Source organism: Halichoerus grypus, chromosome 2, assembly GCF_964656455.1.
Source record: "Halichoerus grypus chromosome 2, mHalGry1.hap1.1, whole genome shotgun sequence".
In the NCBI taxonomy this organism is placed as follows: domain Eukaryota; kingdom Metazoa; phylum Chordata; class Mammalia; order Carnivora; family Phocidae; genus Halichoerus; species Halichoerus grypus.
In genome coordinates this window covers 175,568,782-175,589,698 of record NC_135713.1, presented here as the reverse complement: position 1 = coordinate 175,589,698, position 20,917 = coordinate 175,568,782, and the positions used below count along the sequence as shown (strand labels likewise).

General features: G+C 33.7%; 1 protein-coding gene across 2 annotated transcripts in view; it reads left to right on the top strand.

Annotated features, from left to right (window-relative positions):
- Nucleotides 1–20,917, top strand: part of MED13 (mediator complex subunit 13) — a 103,701-nt gene that overhangs the window by 42,773 nt on the left and 40,011 nt on the right. For both annotated transcript variants that reach the window (XR_004913938.2, XM_036081781.2), the window contains exons 9-12: nt 5,074–5,757; nt 16,315–16,528; nt 17,906–17,987; nt 19,752–19,873. Coding sequence is in view for 1 of the 2 variants with exons in the window: in XM_036081781.2 (XP_035937674.1) it covers nt 5,074–5,757; nt 16,315–16,528; nt 17,906–17,987; nt 19,752–19,873 (1,102 nt within the window). In the remaining variant the exon portion in view is untranslated. The remainder of the gene's footprint in view (nt 1–5,073; nt 5,758–16,314; nt 16,529–17,905; nt 17,988–19,751; nt 19,874–20,917) is intronic.

Sequence of the window (20,917 nt, the reverse complement as noted above, 5' to 3'; positions counted from 1 at the left end):
CTTAAAAGCTCACATTTAATTATTTGTTCTTCCTTAAAATGACAAACTCATTTTGTTCATTTTTGAGACCCAAATAACCAAGTCTGCCAAATAACCAGATCTGAGCAACTAAGATTTATCAGTCAATTATTGGTTTTTTAAATGAAAATAGTGTTCCATGAAAAAATGGCTACTTTAGCTTGCAACTCAGTTATATAAGGACTTTCCCTTAAATCAGCTGTTGTTTTTAATATGTAGCAAAAATGCTTTATGTGTATTTTTTTTTTAATTAGTTTTTATTTTTTAAGTGAACTCTGCAACCAAGGTGGGGCTAGAACTCATGACCCTGATGAGATCAGGAGTCACATGCTCTACCGACTGAGCCAGCTAGGTGCCCCTCCTATTTCTTTACATAGAATATGAAAAGCTGTGTATGCAAAGATTGAACTTTAATAAAAATTACTCATTTTTACTGTCTTTTGAAGGATATTCTTAAGTGAAACTGGCTTTAAAAAAAATTGAGTGTATGGTGGTAAAGAACACAGTTTTACTACTAATAGTACCACTGTTTTGATTCATGTTTGGTTGCCAACAGTTTTACTGTCCCTTGCTTTTGTAACATCATTGTAAATATCAACATAATGAAAAAGGCAAATAATGTCTTGATGCTATTATGATAATGGCTTGAACCCCATACAACCCCTGAAAGAGTCTGTGAACCATATTTTGAGGACTTTTGTAGTAGACACTAAAATATTTGAATAATTAATAAATGAATAAAAACTGTCATGGTATCTACTTATTCTTGCCGCCTTCTGTTTTGTTTTATTCCGCTTTTTTCTTTTGCTTTCCTTCCCCTATCCTGCTGTTACTGTTGCCTATCATCCTTTTTTTCTTTTCTTTAGCTGGCTTAGACGTTAGATACTCTATTTTTACTCTTCTGTAAATTGAATCAAACATTTATTGCATTTGTTTTCTGTCAAATCTAAAGTTAATCTTTATGTCTGTTTTCTTTATGGAACATAAAAGGACCTTTAGACACTTTAATCTTGCTCCAGTTATTTTCTGTTGTTGTTTTTTGCATTTTAATTCTACCTTGTTCTGTTGTGAAAAATTTCATACATGCAGAAAGGTGAAATTGGATCATGCACTCTTATATAGCAGCCATCCATATTTACTTACTAAATTTGCTTCATTTAGACCTCTTCTTATTGAAGATTTGTAAAAATTTTAACATTTTATTGAACTTGGTTTATCTAAAATGATTATTTTGACATATCAGTATAAAATTTTGAGATACTTGCCATCATTTTTTTCATGTCTTCAAAAACTGGTTTACATTTTACACTTGTAGCACATCTCAATTTGAACTAGACACATTTTGAGTTTCTAGTAGTCAGTGTGATTGTGGATACCATTGTTAGCGTAAGTTTAGAAGTAGAACTAGGACTAATGACTGGAAGATACAGAAAAGGGAAGTTTCTATTCAACATAAACTATTTTTTAACAGGGTGCCTAGCTGGCTTTTTGGGACTCTTGATCTTGGGGTTATGAGTTTGAGCCCCACACTGGGGATAGATTACTTAAATAAAAATTGTTTTAAAAAATTATTTTTTTTTAACAACTGGAGCTATTTAACAATGGGATGCATTTCCTTAAAAGGTAATGTGGGCCTTGTCATGGAAGTATTCAAAGGATGTTCAGAGAAGGGATTATTCTACATTGGAATAAACTACTGCTTGTTTTTAATGACCAATTTTTTATTAAAAATTTTTTTAAATGCTAAATTTGAATTCAAGTAATGCACATGAAATAAAATTAAAAACTGAGTTCCCTCTCCTATATATGTTTATAGATCTGCCTGCTTTCTTCCATACAAATGGAATCATGCTATGTATACTGTTTTGCAACTTGTTTATTTTGATAAACAGTAATCGGTATTTTTCTGTTAGCACATATAGACCCCACTCTGTGTTTCTTTTCTTTTTTTTAAGATTTTATTTACTTATTTAATTGACAGAGACAGCGAGAGAGGGAACACAAGCAGGGGGAGTGGGAGAGGGAGTGGGAGAGTGGGAGAGTGGGAGTGGGAGAGAAGCAGGGTTCCCGCTGAGCAGAGAGCCCGATGCGGGGCTCGATCCCAGGACCCTGGGATCATGACCTGAGCCGAGGGCAGTCGCTTAACCAACTGAGCCACACAGGCCCCCCCAGTCTGTGTTTCTTTTAAGTTTATACTACTCCGTAATACTATGAAGATATAATACTTTATTTTGGCATTCCCCTATGCTGTACTCTTGCTGAAGTGTTTTTTTTTTTTAGAGATTTTATTTATTTATTTGAGAGGGCGAGAGACAGAGCACGTATAAAATTTTGAGGGAGGGGCAGAGAGAGAGGGAGAAGCAGACTCCCCGCTGAACAGGCTCGATCCCAGGACCCTGAGATCATGACCTAAGCCAAAGGCAGGTGCTTAACTGACTGCGCCACCCAGGCACACCTTGCTGAAGATTTTTAAAGCAAATCTTAAATATCATTTCACTCCTTCAGTATGCAACTCTAATATTTTAATTTTTATAAATTATTAATATTTTCTTATTTTCTTACATAACTATAATTCCATTATCACACCTAATAAAAAGAATAGTATTTTCTTAGTATCATCTCATATCCTCTACAGATTTGTCTCAGAAATGTCTTTTTGTAGTTGGTTTGTTTGACAAGGATCTAGACAGGGAGTATACATTTGGTTGTTAAGTCTTCTGGGTCTCTCTTGTAATCCCCTACCCCATTTTTATGCCATTGACTTGCCTGGAGAAGCTATGTCAGTTATCCTGTGGAATGTTCCTCATTCTGGATTTCTCAATTTGTCATATATTGTAACTTGTTCTTTTAGTGCCATTTAATTTCTTCCTTTATCCCTTGCATTTCTGTAAATAGAAGTTAGTTCTAGAGCTGTGCTGTCCAGTCCTATCTATGTTAGTAACCACTAGTGGCTATTTAAAGTATTTGGATTTAAATATACTTAAAAATTCAGTTTCTCAGTTGAACTAGCCACATATCAGGTCCTCAATAGCCACTTATAGAACATTTCCGTCATTACAGAAAGTTTTGTTGGACAGTGCTGATCTAGAGGCTTAATGCATTCATGTTCAATTTTTAAAAATTTTTTTATTTTTTTTAATTTTATTTTTGAGAGAGAGAGCACACGCGTGAGCCGTGGTGGGGGTGGGGGGAGGGAGAGAGAAAATCTTAAGTGGGCTCCACGCCCAGCACACAGAGCCTGACACTGGGCTCAGTCTGAGGACCCTGAGATCATGACCTGAGCTGAAATCAAGAGTCAGATACTCAACCGACTGAGCCACCAAGGCACCCCTCAGGTTCAGTATTTTTGAGGAGAATACTTCATAGGTGGTGCTGTGTTGCTTTGTATTGTGTCACATCAGAAGACAAATGTCTGGTTGTTCCACTTTTAATTATTGGTTAAGATTGAGAAGGTGATGATCAGCCTGACCCCTCATTGTAAAGTTTACCATGTTTACTATAAATACAGTTTTTCTTCTTTCTTTGAAATCTCTCTTTTTCTTATTACATAAACTAAAATTTTCAATACAGTTATTGAATAGAAATGTTGAGTTAGTATTTTTGCTTTGTTCCCAGTTTTAGGGATAAATTATTCAGTCTTTTATCATTAAGTATGATATTAGTTGTTTTTCATAGATGTCCTTTATCAAATTAAGTTTTAGTCTGCATTTTGAGTCTTTTTATAATGAATTATGTGTTGAATTTTGCCGTATGTTTTTCTGTACTTATGGAGATAACTATATGGTTTTCTCTGTTATTCTGTTAATGTGATGAATAATGTTGATTTCTATTGAATGTTATACCTTATATTCCTGGGACAGATACTATTTGGTCATAATGTATTATCCTTTTATATATTATTGGATTGCTAATATCTTGTTAATGATTTACATCTATATTCTTGAGGGATATTGTTCTATGATTTCCTTTTCTTATAATGTCTTTGATTTTGTTCCCAGGTTAATGGTGGATTTTTCCTGTGTCTTTTTGACATAATTCCAGTTTTCTTTGATAACTTTCATGCTTTTTTCCCCTGTGCATATAATATGTCCTAGACTCTGTGCAGAAGGATGTTCAGCATATTCCCTGAATAGAGAGGGTTCTTCAAAAAAGTACCTACAGTTGCTTTTTCATACTCTTTTTGGTTATCTCTGATATAACAAAACCATTAATAAAGTAAGTTTTAAAACTTAAAAAACTAATGAATGCTGAATGCTTTTACTTCGTATTCCTCCACATTTTTTGCCTAGTTTCTTAGTTAAAAAAATATGTTAATATACATCACTGTCAGTTGAGTTTAGAAATCTCAATGTGCACAGTATTTTTACTACACTTAAAGAAATCTTAAACTCTGAACAAAATTACTAGGTTTTTAGGTATATAGTTTTAAGTTTTTCAGTTTCAGAATTGCTTCACATTATGAGGAAAATAATTCTTTTAGGCATTTTCTTTTCTAGTTAGCTGATTCTCTTTCTGTAGTGGTAAGCCTTGGGAGAAGGAAGGTGGGATCCTGTGTGGGGTCCATCAGACAGTTGCAGTGCTATCCAGAATGATTTAACTCTGTTTCTGTAGAGTAAGTTTTTTGGCTGGCTACTGTAGGATTGTAGATGATGATTGTGAGCTCAGCCAAGCCATTGATTTATAACAATTATTCTGAAATATCAGGTACATTCATGAATGAATGAATTTCAGATCTTTCTATACTTTTTTTATCTTAAAATAACTAGAATTTTATCTCTATTCAGATACTAAAATATTTAGGTTACGTAAGGTAAATCATCTTTGGTTATCTAATCACATAGCTATTAAATGAGAAGATAATTGGCTCTTATGAATCTTTCTGCAGTTCTTAGCTTCAGGTTGCTGAACAAAGTATTTTTTCCCTGTAAATTCAAATCATTTACTTTTAGATTTATATGTAAAAGAACAAATATATGACTGTCTAATAGTGTTAACTTGTGTACTTTGATGTAATAGCAATACTATAAAAGTTAAACCTTTCTTTTAACTTTTTAGGCACAAAAATCTCAAACCGAGAAATTCTGGACAACAAGGACAGGCACCATCTTTAAGTCAGCAACAACAAGTACTTCCTAAGCACAAGACCAATGAAAAACAAGAAAAGAGTGAAAAACCACAGAAACGCCCCTTGACTCCTTTTCACCATCGTATATCTGTTAGTGATGATGTTGGCATGGATACAGATTCAGCTAGCCAAAGACTTGTGATTTCTGCTCCAGATAGTCAAGTGAGATTTTCAAACATCCGAACTAATGATGTAGCAAAGACTCCTCAGATGCATGGCACCGAAATGGCAAATTCACCTCAACCACCTCCACTTAGTCCTCACCCATGTGACGTGGTTGATGAGGGAGTGACTAAAACACCTTCAACTCCTCAAAGTCAACATTTTTATCAAATGCCAACACCAGATCCCTTGGTTCCTTCTAAACCAATGGAAGATAGGATAGACGGTTTATCCCAGTCTTTCCCAGCTCAATTCCAGGAAGCTGTAGAACCTACAATGTATGTTGGTACAGCAGTAAACTTGGAAGAAGATGAAGCTAATATAGCCTGGAAGTATTACAAGGTCCCAAAGAAAAAAGATGTAGAGTTTTTACCACCTCAGCTTCCAAGTGATAAATTCAAGGATGATCCAGTTGGACCTTTTGGACAGGAAAGTGTAACATCAGTTACAGAGTATGTATTTTTTTAATAGTCACTATTTATAATTTAAGGGTAGAAATGATGTAAGTTCTTGATACTAGGACTCCAGAATTGGTTTCAGGGTAGGATTTTATCATTATATTATTATTAATATATTATTATATATAATATTATATTATTATAAATAAAATACATATATTTATAAATATAAATATAAATATTAGTTTTACATAACTTCTTTACTGTGTTTTTTCCTCAGGGAACCTCTTTATTTTGAAATACTAGTCACAAAAAAGTGGAGAAAATAATATCACTTGTCCATCAACCAACTTAAGGATTTTGCATATAATTAGAACTCCTGTGTACTGTTTTTCTTCCATTTTTCCTTTCTCTGTCCTAAATTTGGTGTTCTATACATGTTTTTATACGTGTAGCTCTAGTTAATTCATTTTAATTGCTTTATAGTGTTTCTTTGTTATGAATAATACGTAATTTATCTACTTTCTTAAAGATGGACATGTTGGTTATTTTCAGTTCTTTTCCAGTTACATAGGATGTAGCAGTGAACTTTTTTGTACACATGTCCTTGTGTATTTGTATAAGATTTCTCTAGGGAATATGTTTAAAAACGGAATTGCTGGGCCTTGGGGTATGTCCATATTCTGCATTAAGGGTCGTTGCCAGGTTGGCTCTCCACCTGTACCGGTTTACACCCTCATCAACCAGCAGAGTATGAGAATGGTATTTTCCTCAGTGTTTGGTATTATGAGACTTTTAATTTGGCTAATCTTCTATATACAGAATGGCATCTTATTGTCTTAATACGTGTTTTCCAGATTCCTAGCAAGATTAAGCATCATTTAAAATGTTCATTGGACATTAAGATTTCCTCTTCTGTGAACTGTCTGTATATCATATTTTTTAGTCTATTTTTCTTTCCCTTTTCCCCCCCAATTCTTTGCATATTCTGGCTATTAATCTTATATTAGTTACATGTGTTACAGATATCTTCCTCCATTCTATGGATTGCCTTTGTCCACTTTATGTGTGACATACTTTGGGTGGGAAGATTTTTTGGGTCTCCCTTTACTATGTTATTCTGATTAAATTTATGTTCTGTCCCATAAGTCTTTTGCATTTTTATCTATAGATTTTTCTAAAAGGTGAAAATCAACCAACAAAACACCATTATATTCATTAAAACTGTCTGTCTTCTTACCAGTGCAAGACCAAGTAGTGTGCAAAGATTATATTTCTTCTCTATTAGTCTGCTGTCAGCAAAAGTATTTAGGGTCTTCTCTTTAGTTTAGAATTTTAAAATTTCACAAGAATATGTGCAGGTGTAGTGAGTGATCTTTTGTTCATTCTTTGTATTGGGCATTTGCGGTGGGCTGGTTCAGTTTGAAGTCTTTTTTTGTCCTGCTACTGGGAAGTTCTCTTTTTGGATAATATCTGCTTTTTTCCCCCATTCTCTGTGGAACCTCTGTAATTCAGATGTTGAATTTCTGTATTTTCTCTCATTTTCCATCTATTTTTTTCCTTTGTATTCTAAGGGGATTCCTTAATTTCTTCTAACCCTTTCTTGAAGTCTTAATATTTGTTGCTCATGTTTTCTTATTTCTAAACTTTTTAAAAAATATCATCCCCTTGTTTAATGTTCTGTAATTTTTTTCTTTAGAATTACTTTATTTTCATCTTTTTACTGTGCTGCTTTTATCACTTTTTTATAATTATTTCTTCATAGAATTTTTTTTCAAGAAAGAGGGAGAGAGAAAGAGGGGGAGGGGGAGAGGAAGAGAGAGAATCTTAAGCAGGTTCCATGCCCAGCACGGAACCCAAGCCCAATGTGGGGCCAGGGGAGGGGGGCAGTGTGGAGCTCAATCTCACAATCCTGACATCATGACCTGAGCTGAAATCAAGAATCAGTCGCTTAACTGGCTCAGCCACCTATGTGCCCCTCTTCATACACATTTTAGAATGAAGGAATAGGGGAGCTGATTGGCGGTCCCTACTCATTCAGTAAATAATTTAGTATATACTGTGTATTAATTCCGTACACTGCTTTATGATAACCTTGTTGGGGATGATTTGGAGGGGAGGCCTGGTACCTAAATTCCAGAATGAAGAGGATGTCAGATAATTGGGTCTTTACTAGGTAGCTTATTCATTTTCTTAGAGAAGGAACTCTTCTTATTCCTCCATTTTCAGCTCTTATTTTTCAATTCTGTGTGGAGATACAGGTCCAAATTTCCTCTGATTTTTTTGAGAGTTAGCTCTCCTGTTGTTTATGTAGGTTGCCTATAGCCCCCTCTTGCATATTCTAGGCCATGACCTTTCTCTGCTGTGTTTCATTGATTTTGAGCTTCCCTGAGACTAAGTAAAATGTCTGGCCCATTTGTAGCCTCTCCCATTTTCCTTACTGTTAGATTTATTCTCTTTTAATATTCTTTATTATTTTAGTAAACAAACCTGTGTGCCTTATCTAGCTCTTTGAATCTTTAAAGTATTCTAGTATTTTTTAATTGAAATTAATCTGGATTTGAAATTTAGGGACTTTAGGATACCCTTATGATCATGGAAGAAAACTAGATTATTTAATAGTTAGGAGGTCTCTTGAAAGTAAATGATGCCTTGGAAACAAATCTCAAAAGATCTTAATGTTATTTGTGCTGGATGTAATATAAAATTCCTCAACTCTTGTCTGAAACTACTGTTGGTCTTTCTGTTTCTGTACTTCTTTACATATATTCTATACACAGTAGAACGATCATTATAAGTTAAATGTTATGTTACTCATTTCCTTTTAAAACCCTTGAGTAGTTTCCCTTTACATTTAGAATAAAATCCAAACTTTTTCCTCATCTGTAAGGTTCTACCCAGTTCCTGCCTAGCTAGTTCTTCACTCTAATTTACTCCTCTCCTATTTGCTTCCTGATTTCATGACATCAGCTTTCTTGCTATTCCTTCAGAAAGCCAGCCTCATTCCTAATGACCTTTAGAATTGTATTACAGATGGGGAAACAGCGCACCCCTTCTTATTTAGCCCTGTTGAAAAGTTACCTTCTCAGGAAGTATTTCCTGACCATTTTATCTAAACGATGGCTTTTCTTCACTTCCCAAATCACTGCCTATCTTGTACACTGCTTTCATTTTTTCTTTATATATATCACCTGAAATTACATTATGTATTTGTTAATGATCTTTTCCCAATTAAAATGTAAGCTGTATGAGGGCAAGGACTCTGACTTGTTTACTGCTGTGTTCCTCCAGCATACACACACAGACACACACACACCCCTAGAACAATTTTAGGTCCATAGCAGACATTGAGCAGATGTTTGAATAAATGAAACAACAATATGGCCCTAGGGTTACTTTATGATTTTAGAACTTGTTTTTTTCTAGATTATATTTGCTTATTTAATGTATATAAAATGTAGCATTATGAATATTTTTAGTTTTATAAACTTAAAGGGTGAGTTTTTATGGGCACATCATATTCATAAGATCCAAGAGTCCTAGCCATAACTTTAAATAAGTTTATTAGCTGCTTGTGTGCATGAACATCTGTAAGTGAAATGAAATGAAGGTCTCTTAGAAGTTAATACAGTTTAATGTTAGAATCCGTTCTGAAATTATTTGACATTTTTCTCACTGAATAAGAATGAGAAGGAAGAAGCATAATGTAGAAAGGTAGCATGCAGAGTAGAATGGTGCTGGGTCGTGATTATGTAAATTAAGGAAATAACATGCTTCTATCTGTTCCTGGTCACCATTTTTCCTGCTTCATAAAAAGAAAGGAAAAGACTGAATAAAAGGATTGTTTTTTTAATTCTGTGTCTCATGTGAGTATTGTTTTGGTTTTATTAGTTACTAAAATGTGTATTGTGTCACAATTTATTTATAGATGAATCCTTTTTATTATTATAGTAGATTAGACTATGAAAAATAACACAAAAAAAGTCAACCCTCAGCTTAGCTGCTTGAAATATGAACTAAAACATTTATGGAATATAGTTCTATACTTGATAGGTTACAAGTTTTTGGTTTTATTCTTTCCTTTTGTAGTTAACTGTTCTGTGGCTGTAGTTTCTCAATTGGGGCAGTTTCTTATTCCCCCACTTACCTTCAGGTGACATTAGGCAGTGTTAGAAACAGTTTAGATTGTCACAACATGGGGTGTGCTGCTATTTGGAGGGATGCTGCTAAGTATCCTGCCGTATATATATAGTACAATAAAGCCCAAAATGGTAATAGTGTTGAAGTGCTTTAATATCATGAATCATTTTTAACAGAAATTTGAGCTCTAGAATAAATTATTAAATTAGATAGGCCAAACCTGTTTACTGATTAGTTTTACTAGGGAGATTCCCCATTCCCCATACTATTTTATTATCCAGTAGAATACCTGGCATTGGCTTTAGTGTTTGCATTGTGCTAAAGCAGAAGTTTTGTTTTGTTTCATATATTAAAAGGATCTTGTTTGGATAACTTAGTGATTCTGGTCCTGCTATTAATGTTACTTGAGATAAGATGTCATGAGGATCATCAGTCAGATGATATCCCTGCCGTTAAAATAAATTCTATTAATATTCTCTCAGTGGCATTTAACCTTAAATTTTTTATAGAAGCATTGTATAGCTTTAAAGATATGATCTTTTCTAGTCCGAGTAATCCATTCAGAAGCCTAGATTTTTTATATAAATAAATTTCTGAATTCTTATTAGACATTGTAAATTTCTAATCTTTTTCCATACTCTTGAGTTTTGAAAGTGTATTTAAATATATGGCAGTTAATTAGGTGGCTGTTGTAACTCCTATATTCTTTTCACCCTTTTTAAATTCATATTCCTCAAAGATATATTTTATCAGTTTGAATAAAACTGAAGTTTCTCTAATATGCAAGATGCTGTAAGGCACTGTCAGAGTATAAAATAAATTTAGTCCTGGCCCTAAATGAAATTGTAATCTAATGGAAAATAACATTAAATTCTCTGATAGAAGTATACATAAAATATATTAGGGATGGAGAACCAGAATAAAGAATAATTTAATTCCGTTTATGAAATCCAGAAGCTTTATGTAGTTTGGTATGGATAGGTTATCTGGTGTTGCTTACTAGTTTGGTATGTCATGATAAGAAAGGAGACATGAAATGTGGGTTAGGGCTATATAATGGAATAGCAAAATATTGTTTATAAGCTTATGTATTAATGTATTATCCTTGAGATGATAGGGGCACTGTTGGAAGCTTTTTTTGAGGTAGATAAAATAACAGGGTTTTGGAAAATAAGGATTTTAGAAATATTAACCAAGTAGCATTATTGAAAGATTGTTTAAATGAAGAGATATATATATGTTTGAAAGGACATCAGTTTGGACATCTTGAATAGCTCAGATATAAGGTAATTGAGGGCCCAAGGAAAATTAGAAAGAGATCATTAGGGATGTATGGATTTTGTGGATATAGAGTAGACTGAAGAACTTTACAGCCCATTGAATATTAAAGTAGGGGAGTAACAGAAGAGTTAGAGACCAGCGTATTTAATTATGAGGGAAAGAGGAGGAGAAACAGATTTGAATGCTTCTTTTCTACTTTTTTACTTACTTTAGACAAGATCTTAAGCTTAATTTTATAATTTTTTTTAAAGTGAAAGAAACTGTTAATCCCTTGTTATCTTGAAGGAGAGGGATTGAGAAATTTATATGTCTCAGTTATGCCTTAGTGTACAATATGACTTTTAACTATGTGCTTGTAATACATATATGTTGTAAATTTGTGAATTCATTTTAGGAGCCTGCTTAAAGATGCAGTCAGGCAGTTGTCAAGTGTCTAAAGCTTAGGAGAAAACTTACATTAACCCAGTTGGAGTAATACAGAGGCAAAGAGAGGCAAGAATGTATCAGTAGAAATTTAAAAAGAAACATTTTTTAAATAAAAATTGACTTTTACAGGTGTGTGTCTTTTTAGAAAGTGATGGAGAAATTTGGAGGTTTGTTTTATTTATGTTAAGTGAAAACTGTTTCCCTTTCGTATAAATTTTTCCATTGATTGCTGTTAAAGGGTGGCACTGTGCTTCCATAATAGGTGGAAAAACAAAAGAAAGCAATACTCTTGCTTTTTCTAATTAATGTTAGGTGGTGTTGGCTGCCTGACTAGTACAGAGTAATAGGATTCATCATTTCTAGCACCTTCCCTATTCTTAGACTCTGTCAGTGTGCAGCAGTTGATGCCAGATTTTTTAGCAACAACTTTAAAGCAAAATTCCTTTTTTAATTTCTTAGAATTTGTTCAAGGAGAGAGAGAGAGAGGTTGGGGTGGCACATAGCATAGCCTACACACACGATATACACATCTGTGGCTATCCTCTTTTTGCTTCTAGTTATTTTTAGTTTCTCTATTAGTTAATGGTAGCATCTATTTTAGAATAGTGGCTTTAAAGACCTTATAAGTTAAAGATAGCAAAGTTTCTGCAAAGAAACATTACAGTTTTTAATATCATTTTTCAAGTGTTTAGCACTTAGTTCTAGTAGTATTTGTGATTGCTTAAAATAGTCTTCTATTCTGATTCAGAGGGAAACATTTCTAAACCCTGAGAAAGGAAGAACTATACTTGAGCATATTTGTATCATGTCTTGTTTGGTAGTAAGGCTACATACATCAGGATATTTTAACCATACCATTCATCAATAGAACTAGCTCCTATGTTGTATTAGTGATATACCCAATTTTTATTGTATATGTTAAATAGTTTATAGAATGTGTTATTTGCCCTCTAAAAGTTAGTTTCTAATTATTTTGTTTCATAGAAGTCTATGATGAAATAAACCTTTGATTTACTGTATTCTAAATCTTTTTAAGTAAATCTTATTTGGTGTCTTACTACAATAAAGCTATACTTTCGACAGCAAGCTTGACTCAATTTAAGGATTGATTCTGAAGATTGGAGCTGGTATTAGAAAAGGTACCATTAAAGAAAATAGAGGATTTTTGATATTTATTGAATTCATTTATTCCTTAACATCTCCTTCTATGGCTTATCTCCTTTTATAATTGTCAATCCTAAAATGTTTTCATATCTTGTCTGGAAAAATTTTTATTGAATAAAAGCCTAAAAGCATGTGCTACTCTGAGCTATGTTAAATTCTCTACAACTATATTTCAGGAGGGGCATCTGGGTGGCTCAGTCAGTTAAGTGTCCCCACTCTTGATTTCGGCTCAGGTCATGATCTCTCCGGTGGTGAGATCAAACCCCTCGTCAGGCTCCATGCTCAATGGGGAGTCTGCTTGAGATTCTCTTCGTCTCCCTCTGCCCTTCCCCCTGCTTACGTGCACAGACGTTCTCTCTCTCTCCAATAAATAAATCTTTAAAAATATATATATATAATTATTTTTAGGATAGAATGTTACTGTTGTCATAGTAAAAGGAAAGATACAATTAATGAATAATATAAAGTAATTTCAGTTTGCTTTGGGCTTTGCAAAGCTTCCTGTTCATGGCTGTACCTAATCCTCTTCCAGTTGGTCTGTATATTTAGCTTTATATCTGATTGAAACTATCTCTGTAGTTAACCATTTGGTCATATGTGAGAGTTTCTTTTAGAAAAGGAGAAGTGTTATTCCTGTTTCGCAAAAGTATGTGTATACTATATAATTGGATAGTGATGAAATAACTGAGTTTTTAATCTGGCATCTTTTAAAAATCACCATTTTTTCTATTCTTACCATTTTTAAATATAGAAGGATGTGTAATGTAAATTATTTTTTAAAATTTGTTGTGACTTGATACTCTTGATATTATTAACTACGTTTAAATTCTTTGCATATCCCAATGTTTGTGAGAACCATTCAATAAAATAACAAGTTGTCTTTAGGCACTGCATTTGGTTTACTCATTTTTATTCTTCATAGAGCCCTATGCAGTAGCATTGGTCCTTTTAATGTTACTGCACACTAATTTAACTACCTATGCAAACAGTGTGGCAGTTTTCCTGCTTCTGCCAGAGGACAACTTAATGTGAAAAATAGAGTTGTTTTATTCAGCCCTTCACAGAGTAGTAGTGTCTTTCAGGTTGGTGGTGGGGAGGGGTAGTGGGATCTTACACTTTTCCCCTATGAATAGTTATTTGAATACATGTACTTAAAATCTGTCTAGTCCTACCTTTGCTATATATTACCTTAGCAAACCATTTTTTTTCTGCATAATTTACACATCAAAGAGAAGATACCCTTCATTTCTTATCTTGTTAATTTTTAAGTATTAAATAAGGAAATCTGTGTCAAAGTAGATGGAAAAACTGTTTTCAAAGTATGTTAGAATCTAATAGTTCAAAAAAACAGTTATTTAGGGTCTAATATGGTAAGGTATAAAGCTACTCTTAAGAAATAAATGTTCATTTATAGAACAGAACTATTCTAACAATTGTGGGGTTTTTTAGAGACAGAGCATGAGCAGGGGTGCGGGCAGAGGGAGAGGGAGAAGCAGGCTCCCCACTGAACAGGGAGACCGACGCAGGATGATGGCCTGAGCTGAAGGCAGACACTTAACTGACTGAGCCACCCAGGCGCCCTATTTTAACAATTAATTGTAAAACATATCCCTGTTGACTAGATAGCACCATCTTCTCATGGAAGAACGTTTTTATAGACTTGGGATTTTAGTTTTGGGGATAAATCTAGGGCATATTGGGAATAAAAATGGCATTTATGATATTTGATAGGTTTAGAAAATATCAGTTATCTTTGATGGCCTCTGTTTCAACCTTAGTTTATAGAGTATAGAGTGCTTCTAGTGCTGGGCATTGGTGAATAGATTTAAAGATCTATCCCATTCATTCAAAGATTTTATGAGCTAGGAAATGCCTTCATCATTCCCAAATCTTAACGTCTCTTAGGATTTTTTGTCCTAAATTGTAGGACAGATAAGTGGTAGCAGTATCACTTTCTGATGAATAAAAGATGGCTTATTTTCAAAGTACAAGGTACTGTAATTTAGGATTATTAGTGCAACCAGAACATCTCTATCCTATGTGACTTTTAGATTTGACATATTCATTTAGGAAATACTTGTAGTAACTTTTACATGCCAGGTGCTGTTCTAGGCATTTGGGATAATTCAGTGAACAAAGACAAGATCCCCATCATTTAGGGGCTTATATTCTATGAGAGTGACAGTCAACAATGAACATAAGCAAGTTATATAAGAATATTTGAAGATAAGTGCTGTGGATGGAAAAATAGAGCGGGACAAGGGGGTTCAGTGTTGAGGCAGTTGGGCATTTTGCAATTTTAAATAAGGACTCGTACATAAGGTGACATTTAAACAAAAACTTTTAAAAGTGAGGGAGATGGCCATGCTATTTCAAGAAAGAATGCTCCAAACAAAGGGAACAGCCAGCAGTATATCTGGCCTATTTGAGGAACATCAAGAAAGTTCTTGGAAGCAGAGTGAGAGAGGAAGGAGTAGAATAACAGAAGATGAAGTTGGAGAGGAAAAGAAAAGAAAGATATGGAAAGCTTTGGTAGGCTATTACAAGGACTTTAGTTTCTATTCAGAATTAAATAATCCTTGCAGGATTTTGATCACGGTCTGACTAGAAGCCTAGCTGCTGCTTTCTGGCAGCATGGGAAACTCAGCTTTACAAACCACAGAGAACATGAATTTGGGAGTCAAAAAGTGTCTTATACAAACCAAAATCAAATCATTCAGTATTCACACTCACCAAGCAACCTGGTCTTCAGAGATAGAAAATTCCTGATGCTTTCCAGGATTCTGGTGGTACAGATCAGCTTGTTGTGTCTTCTTTCTCTTAACCTTAGATTTCAGCTTTCTCTGGTCGGTCAGTTTCTACTAGTTTGTCTTTCCAACTTCACTGTTGTTTCCTCTCTTATTCTGTTGTCCTTTGTCATTTTATTGGTTATTTTAGGAGAATACAAAAAAAACGTATGTTTATTAGTCACCATGTGAAACCATAAGGCTGATAATATAAAAATAGATTTTTCCAAAGTGATCAAAAAAAGCCTCTAAGGTACTGGCACTGAAACTTGCCATTATAAAACCTCTTGTCAGAATTAATAATAGTTATAATGTTATTTTTGTGAAACACAGATCAGGTCTTTAAAATTTTATAACTTTATCCACTAATGCAGTGGGAAAACGATAATCACTTTCATTGTATAAATGTATAAATTGTATAAAACTTGTCTTGTCTCACCATATAGTTAGTCCACATTCTGAGAGTTCCTGTCCTGGAGCAGTCCAGTCCCTTTCAGTGAATGGATTTGGACAAGTTAATGCATTTAAGGATTTGGGAACAGAGTGGACTACCAAAAGACAGTGTATTTTGGTGGAAAGAACATATAGAGAGGAGGCTTAGATTTTAGCTTCATTTCTCTATTGCTAAATTTGAAGGTTTAATCATATAATCTTTCTGTGCTTAGATTTCTTCATTTATAAAATGAAGGATTGCTGGTTAGATCATCTCTAAATAATCCTGAAAACTTTATGATTCTTAAGTCATATTGGAATTTTTTTCTGCTTTTATGGAAAATAAATATAATTAATTTTCTAATTTTGTTTTTTTATGCAGGTTAATGGTGCAATGTAAGAAACCTTTAAAAGTTTCTGATGAATTAGTACAGCAATATCAAATTAAAAATCAGTATCTTTCAGCAATAGCATCTGATGCAGAGCAAGAATCTAAAATCGATCCATATGCATTTGTTGAAGGAGATGAGGAATTCCTTTTTCCTGATAAGAAAGACAGACAAAATAGTGAGAGAGAAGCTGTCAAAAAACATAAGGTGAGTAAAAGAAATCAAAGTACACCAAAGGGTGACTGATGATTTGTAACACTGCATATAGGTACCACACTTCTCATTGTTTTCTTTTAAAATAGAACAGATTAAAAAAAAAATAGATTTATCATTGTAACTTAGGAAAACTTTTTTTTTTTTTTAAAGAGAGCAAGAAGGACCAGGGTAGGGGGAGGGCAGAGAGAGAGGGAGAGAGAGAATCTTTTTTTTTTTTTTTTTTAGATTTTATTTATCAGAGAGAGCAGGAGCAGGGAGGGAGGGGCAGAGGGAGAGGAAGAAGCAGACTCCCTGATGAGCAGGGAAACCTGATGGGGGGCTCGATCCCAGGACCCTGAGATCATGGCGGGGCTCGATCCCAGGACCCTGAGATCATGACCTGAGCTGAAGGCAGACGCTTAACCAACTGAGCCACACAGGCGCCCGGAAAGAGAATCTTAAGCAGGCTCCACGCCCAGCACAGAGCCCAACATGGGGCTCAAGCTCATGACCCTGATATCATGACCTGAGTCAAAATCAAGAGTTGGGGTGCTTAACTGACTGAGCCACCCACGTGCCCCAGGAAAACATTTTTTTTTTTTTAATAGGTGAATCAGGCACATTATACAAAATTTAAGAGCTGTGTGGACTTTATAGCCAGTCTCTCATAATGAAAAGATTTTTTATTGTTTACATTTAGTTAGATAAACTATTTTGATATTGAGTTAAAATATGTTATAGGTGAATTGCCAGTTTTCAAAAATACAATAAAATACACAATGCTTAGTTTACAAAATATATGATATTTTTAAATGTGAGTTAAGAACTTATAGTGTCCCTTGAAGTAATATATTTAGTGTAGGATATAGAAGTATTTATTAAAATTTTAAAAATCAGAGGATCTATTAAGCACAAGATAACTCTGTTAGATAAGAATTTTGCCTTAAATACAATATATGGAAATTTAAAAGCTATAAAATTGTGAAAAGAACCCAATAATAAGTTTAATACAGAGAATTCATTTCACAAAATTTTTAGCCTTACTCCGTGCCCGGTACTTGAAGTTTTGTCCTTTTGTAAATATGAAAACAGTAGTAGCTGGGAAGGCTATAGGTACTGTAGAAAGAACATGGACTTTGGAAATTGACAGATTTTTGTTGGAATCCCAGCTCCACTATTTATTTATCAGATATATTTCCTGGGTTATCTTTAACACTATTTTTTGTCTGTAAGTTGAGCATAGTACTTACTTATTATATAGGTTAGTTGTGGGAATTAGTATGTCTGTAGAACACCTGGCAGGATGCTTGACACGTAGTTACTCAATAGTTGGAAGATTTTGTTATTTTAAATTATATATTTCAATCTAATATGTAATACTATTTGCAGGTAGAAGATGGGCCATCTAGTGTAACAGTGTTATCACATGAGGAAGATGCTATGTCATTATTTAGTCCCTCTATCAAGCAAGGTAAAACTTCTATTTCCTAATAAAAATAATTGCATTGAAGGATTATTACTACAAGCTAATTTGATATTACTGGACTTACAGTGTTCCTTTTTGCATAATTCATATGTTTCATGGAGAGGTACCTATCTTAAAATGATAGATTTATTGTTTATTTTGTACTGGGAGAAGCAGTTGAGGTGATAAAAATTCTGTTTTCAATTGTTGGAACTTTACTTTCTCATAAATAAAAATAGTTCTTATCTATAAAATGAGATTTAAAAAGATCGTCACTTAAGGTCCCTCTCAGATCTGAAAACTTATAAATTAGGCTTAACTATAATTTTGTTGTCCTTTTCTCTCTCACTCAAATTAGAAGAACGGTTGTTGAAATTATTAATTTAACAAATATTTATCAAGTAGGTATTATATGTAGGCACAGTTCTTGCCACTGAGGCCAAGGCTCCACTTTGAAAGTAAAGTATCTGACTAGTGCTTGTTGTGCTTGGAATAGACAGACACAACACATTATTTCTTTAACAAAATCTATTTAACTTTTGATGAAGGCAAAGGAAGTTGTCCTTCTGTAGGTGTTTGTTTAGGGACAAAGTTTTGTTTTAATATTTGGGATAGAGAGGGTCAGGCTCTGTGCAACCAAAAACAAGAATAAGGAAGAAATGGTCTTTAATGAAGCAAAATCAGTTGATAATTCTGAGTAGCTTGGTAAGTTAACAGTTTGGGTTCTTTGGGCTGTTTACCTACCCTAGGATGTAGAGAATGTATAATCGCTATTTTGTGCTTTCTCAAAATACGGACCATGTACCACATTCTGGAGCAGCTTTTGAGGTGGAGCTTGGAGATCTTGGTTTTTAATAAGTACCCTAGATGATTTTTTTTATACCAAATTTCAGAATTAGTGCTCCAGTGAATTTTTAGAACGGACATGCAGAGGCACTTGGAAAGTGGCTTTTATCTTTCTGAAAATGAGGACTATTTCAAGTCACTTGATATTCCAAGGATGCTTTAGAAGGTTATATACCAAACTGCAAATTTGTTTTTTTGTGTGTGGGAATGTAAGAGGAGTTTAACTTCCATTGGTGTTTCTTTTTTTTTTTTTTTTAAAGTAATCATGTATTTTTTCCACTATAATTGGTGGGCGGGGGGGGGGGGAAGAAAAAGGAAAGTAAAATTCTAGAACTAAAATGAATCTTAACCAGAAGGTAATATTTATTGAGTACTTAAGTACCTAGCACTGGACAAAGTGCTTTAGCTACGTCCTTTCATGTTTAATTCTTGCCATTACTAAGGTACAGAGAGGTTAAGTAACTTGCTCAGGGTCATTCTATTAGTGTTAGAGTTGGGAATTCAGATTACTAATAGTCCATCTGACTCAAGAGCCAGAGCACCTAGTCATCATATGATGCTTGTTTTACATTTCAGGAAGATAGAAAAATAAAAGTGTGTGTGTGTGTGTGTGTGTGTGTGTGTGTGTGTACTGTTCTAAGAATGTATGTCTTTTTATTTGATATATAAAATCAGAGTACTTAGCCATGTTATGGATTACATAGCCTTTGGTGAGCTTCCTGGAGAAATTACTACTGTTTATTTGCAACTTTATTTCTATGAAAAAAATTTTTAGATTTTAAGCAAATCATAGTTTCTTATTGCAAAATACTCTTATAAGTTTAAGGTTAGATATCTAGTTTAAATAACTAGAATAATACTTATTTGGTCAGTAGTAGAATCTTTTATTTTGTTTTTCTGATTGACTCTGATTGACATATATAGATGCTCCACGCCCTACTAGTCATGCCCGTCCTCCATCAACCAGTTTGATTTATGACTCAGACCTGGCTGTCTCTTATACTGACCTTGATAATCTCTTCAATTCTGATGAAGATGAACTAACAGTGAGTATTTTATTAATGGTTAAGGTTATAATTTCTTTTCCTTGATTTTATATAGACTTACTTTTCAGAAGTGATATGTGACTTGAATAGTACATTTGAGCCCTGAAAAATAGGAAATATTTTGGAATAAAATTTTATTAATTGGTTTCTCTTTTTAAAACTTACATTTGAGCAGTCTTGGCATAGTGTCACCTATAAGCTGTGGGGTTTTTTTTCTTTATTTTTTTATATTTGAAGGACATGTGTGATTAAGCTTAACTTCTACCATATGTTCTTTTTCTGCAGTCTTTAGGAAGCAGAATTATTTTCCTGTTCTTTGATCTCTCGTTTGAGAAATGACCCTGGAATTGACTCACATACATAAAATAATAAATAATTAACATTAAAATTGTGTGCCTTGTCAGTTTATTAAGGAATACTACTTCTTTTGAATATGATTGGCATTCTAGCCATTATTGTAAAACAGCTATATACTATAATAATGAAAGAGGCAGAAAGAGAAATATTTAACTTTGCACATCCGTTTGCAGAGAAAGGTGATTATAAAAGAAAATTTAAAATGAGATTTGCTAGAATGTCAAGTCTCTAGCAAATTAATGAACTGAGTGCTGCATTATCATAAAAGGGAATTCATTTTCATCTGCATAAAGGTAGCTTGGAGACTTCTATAGTACATTTGGTCATTCTTGTTCTATATTACACTTTTAATCCTCTCTGTTGTATATATGATACACACATACACCCTGCATATATATATTTATGTATATATGTATATACACATATATGCACATTTGGTGTCTTCATTTAAGTGACATAGGCAGATATAACTATACATAAACTTACATTCTATATCCCTGAATACTTTGGTACTTTTATGCTTTCTCTCTGTTACCATTCATGTATCAGCTGTGGCTCTTGTGAGGTAAAAAGGTTGTAATTAGAACTCAGTCTACATATTTATGACAAAGTGGCTAACAGGAGGCTTGGAACCAAGTTGTCAGGTCTAAAAACATTGGTGACAGATTGGAGATGGTAAAACGATTT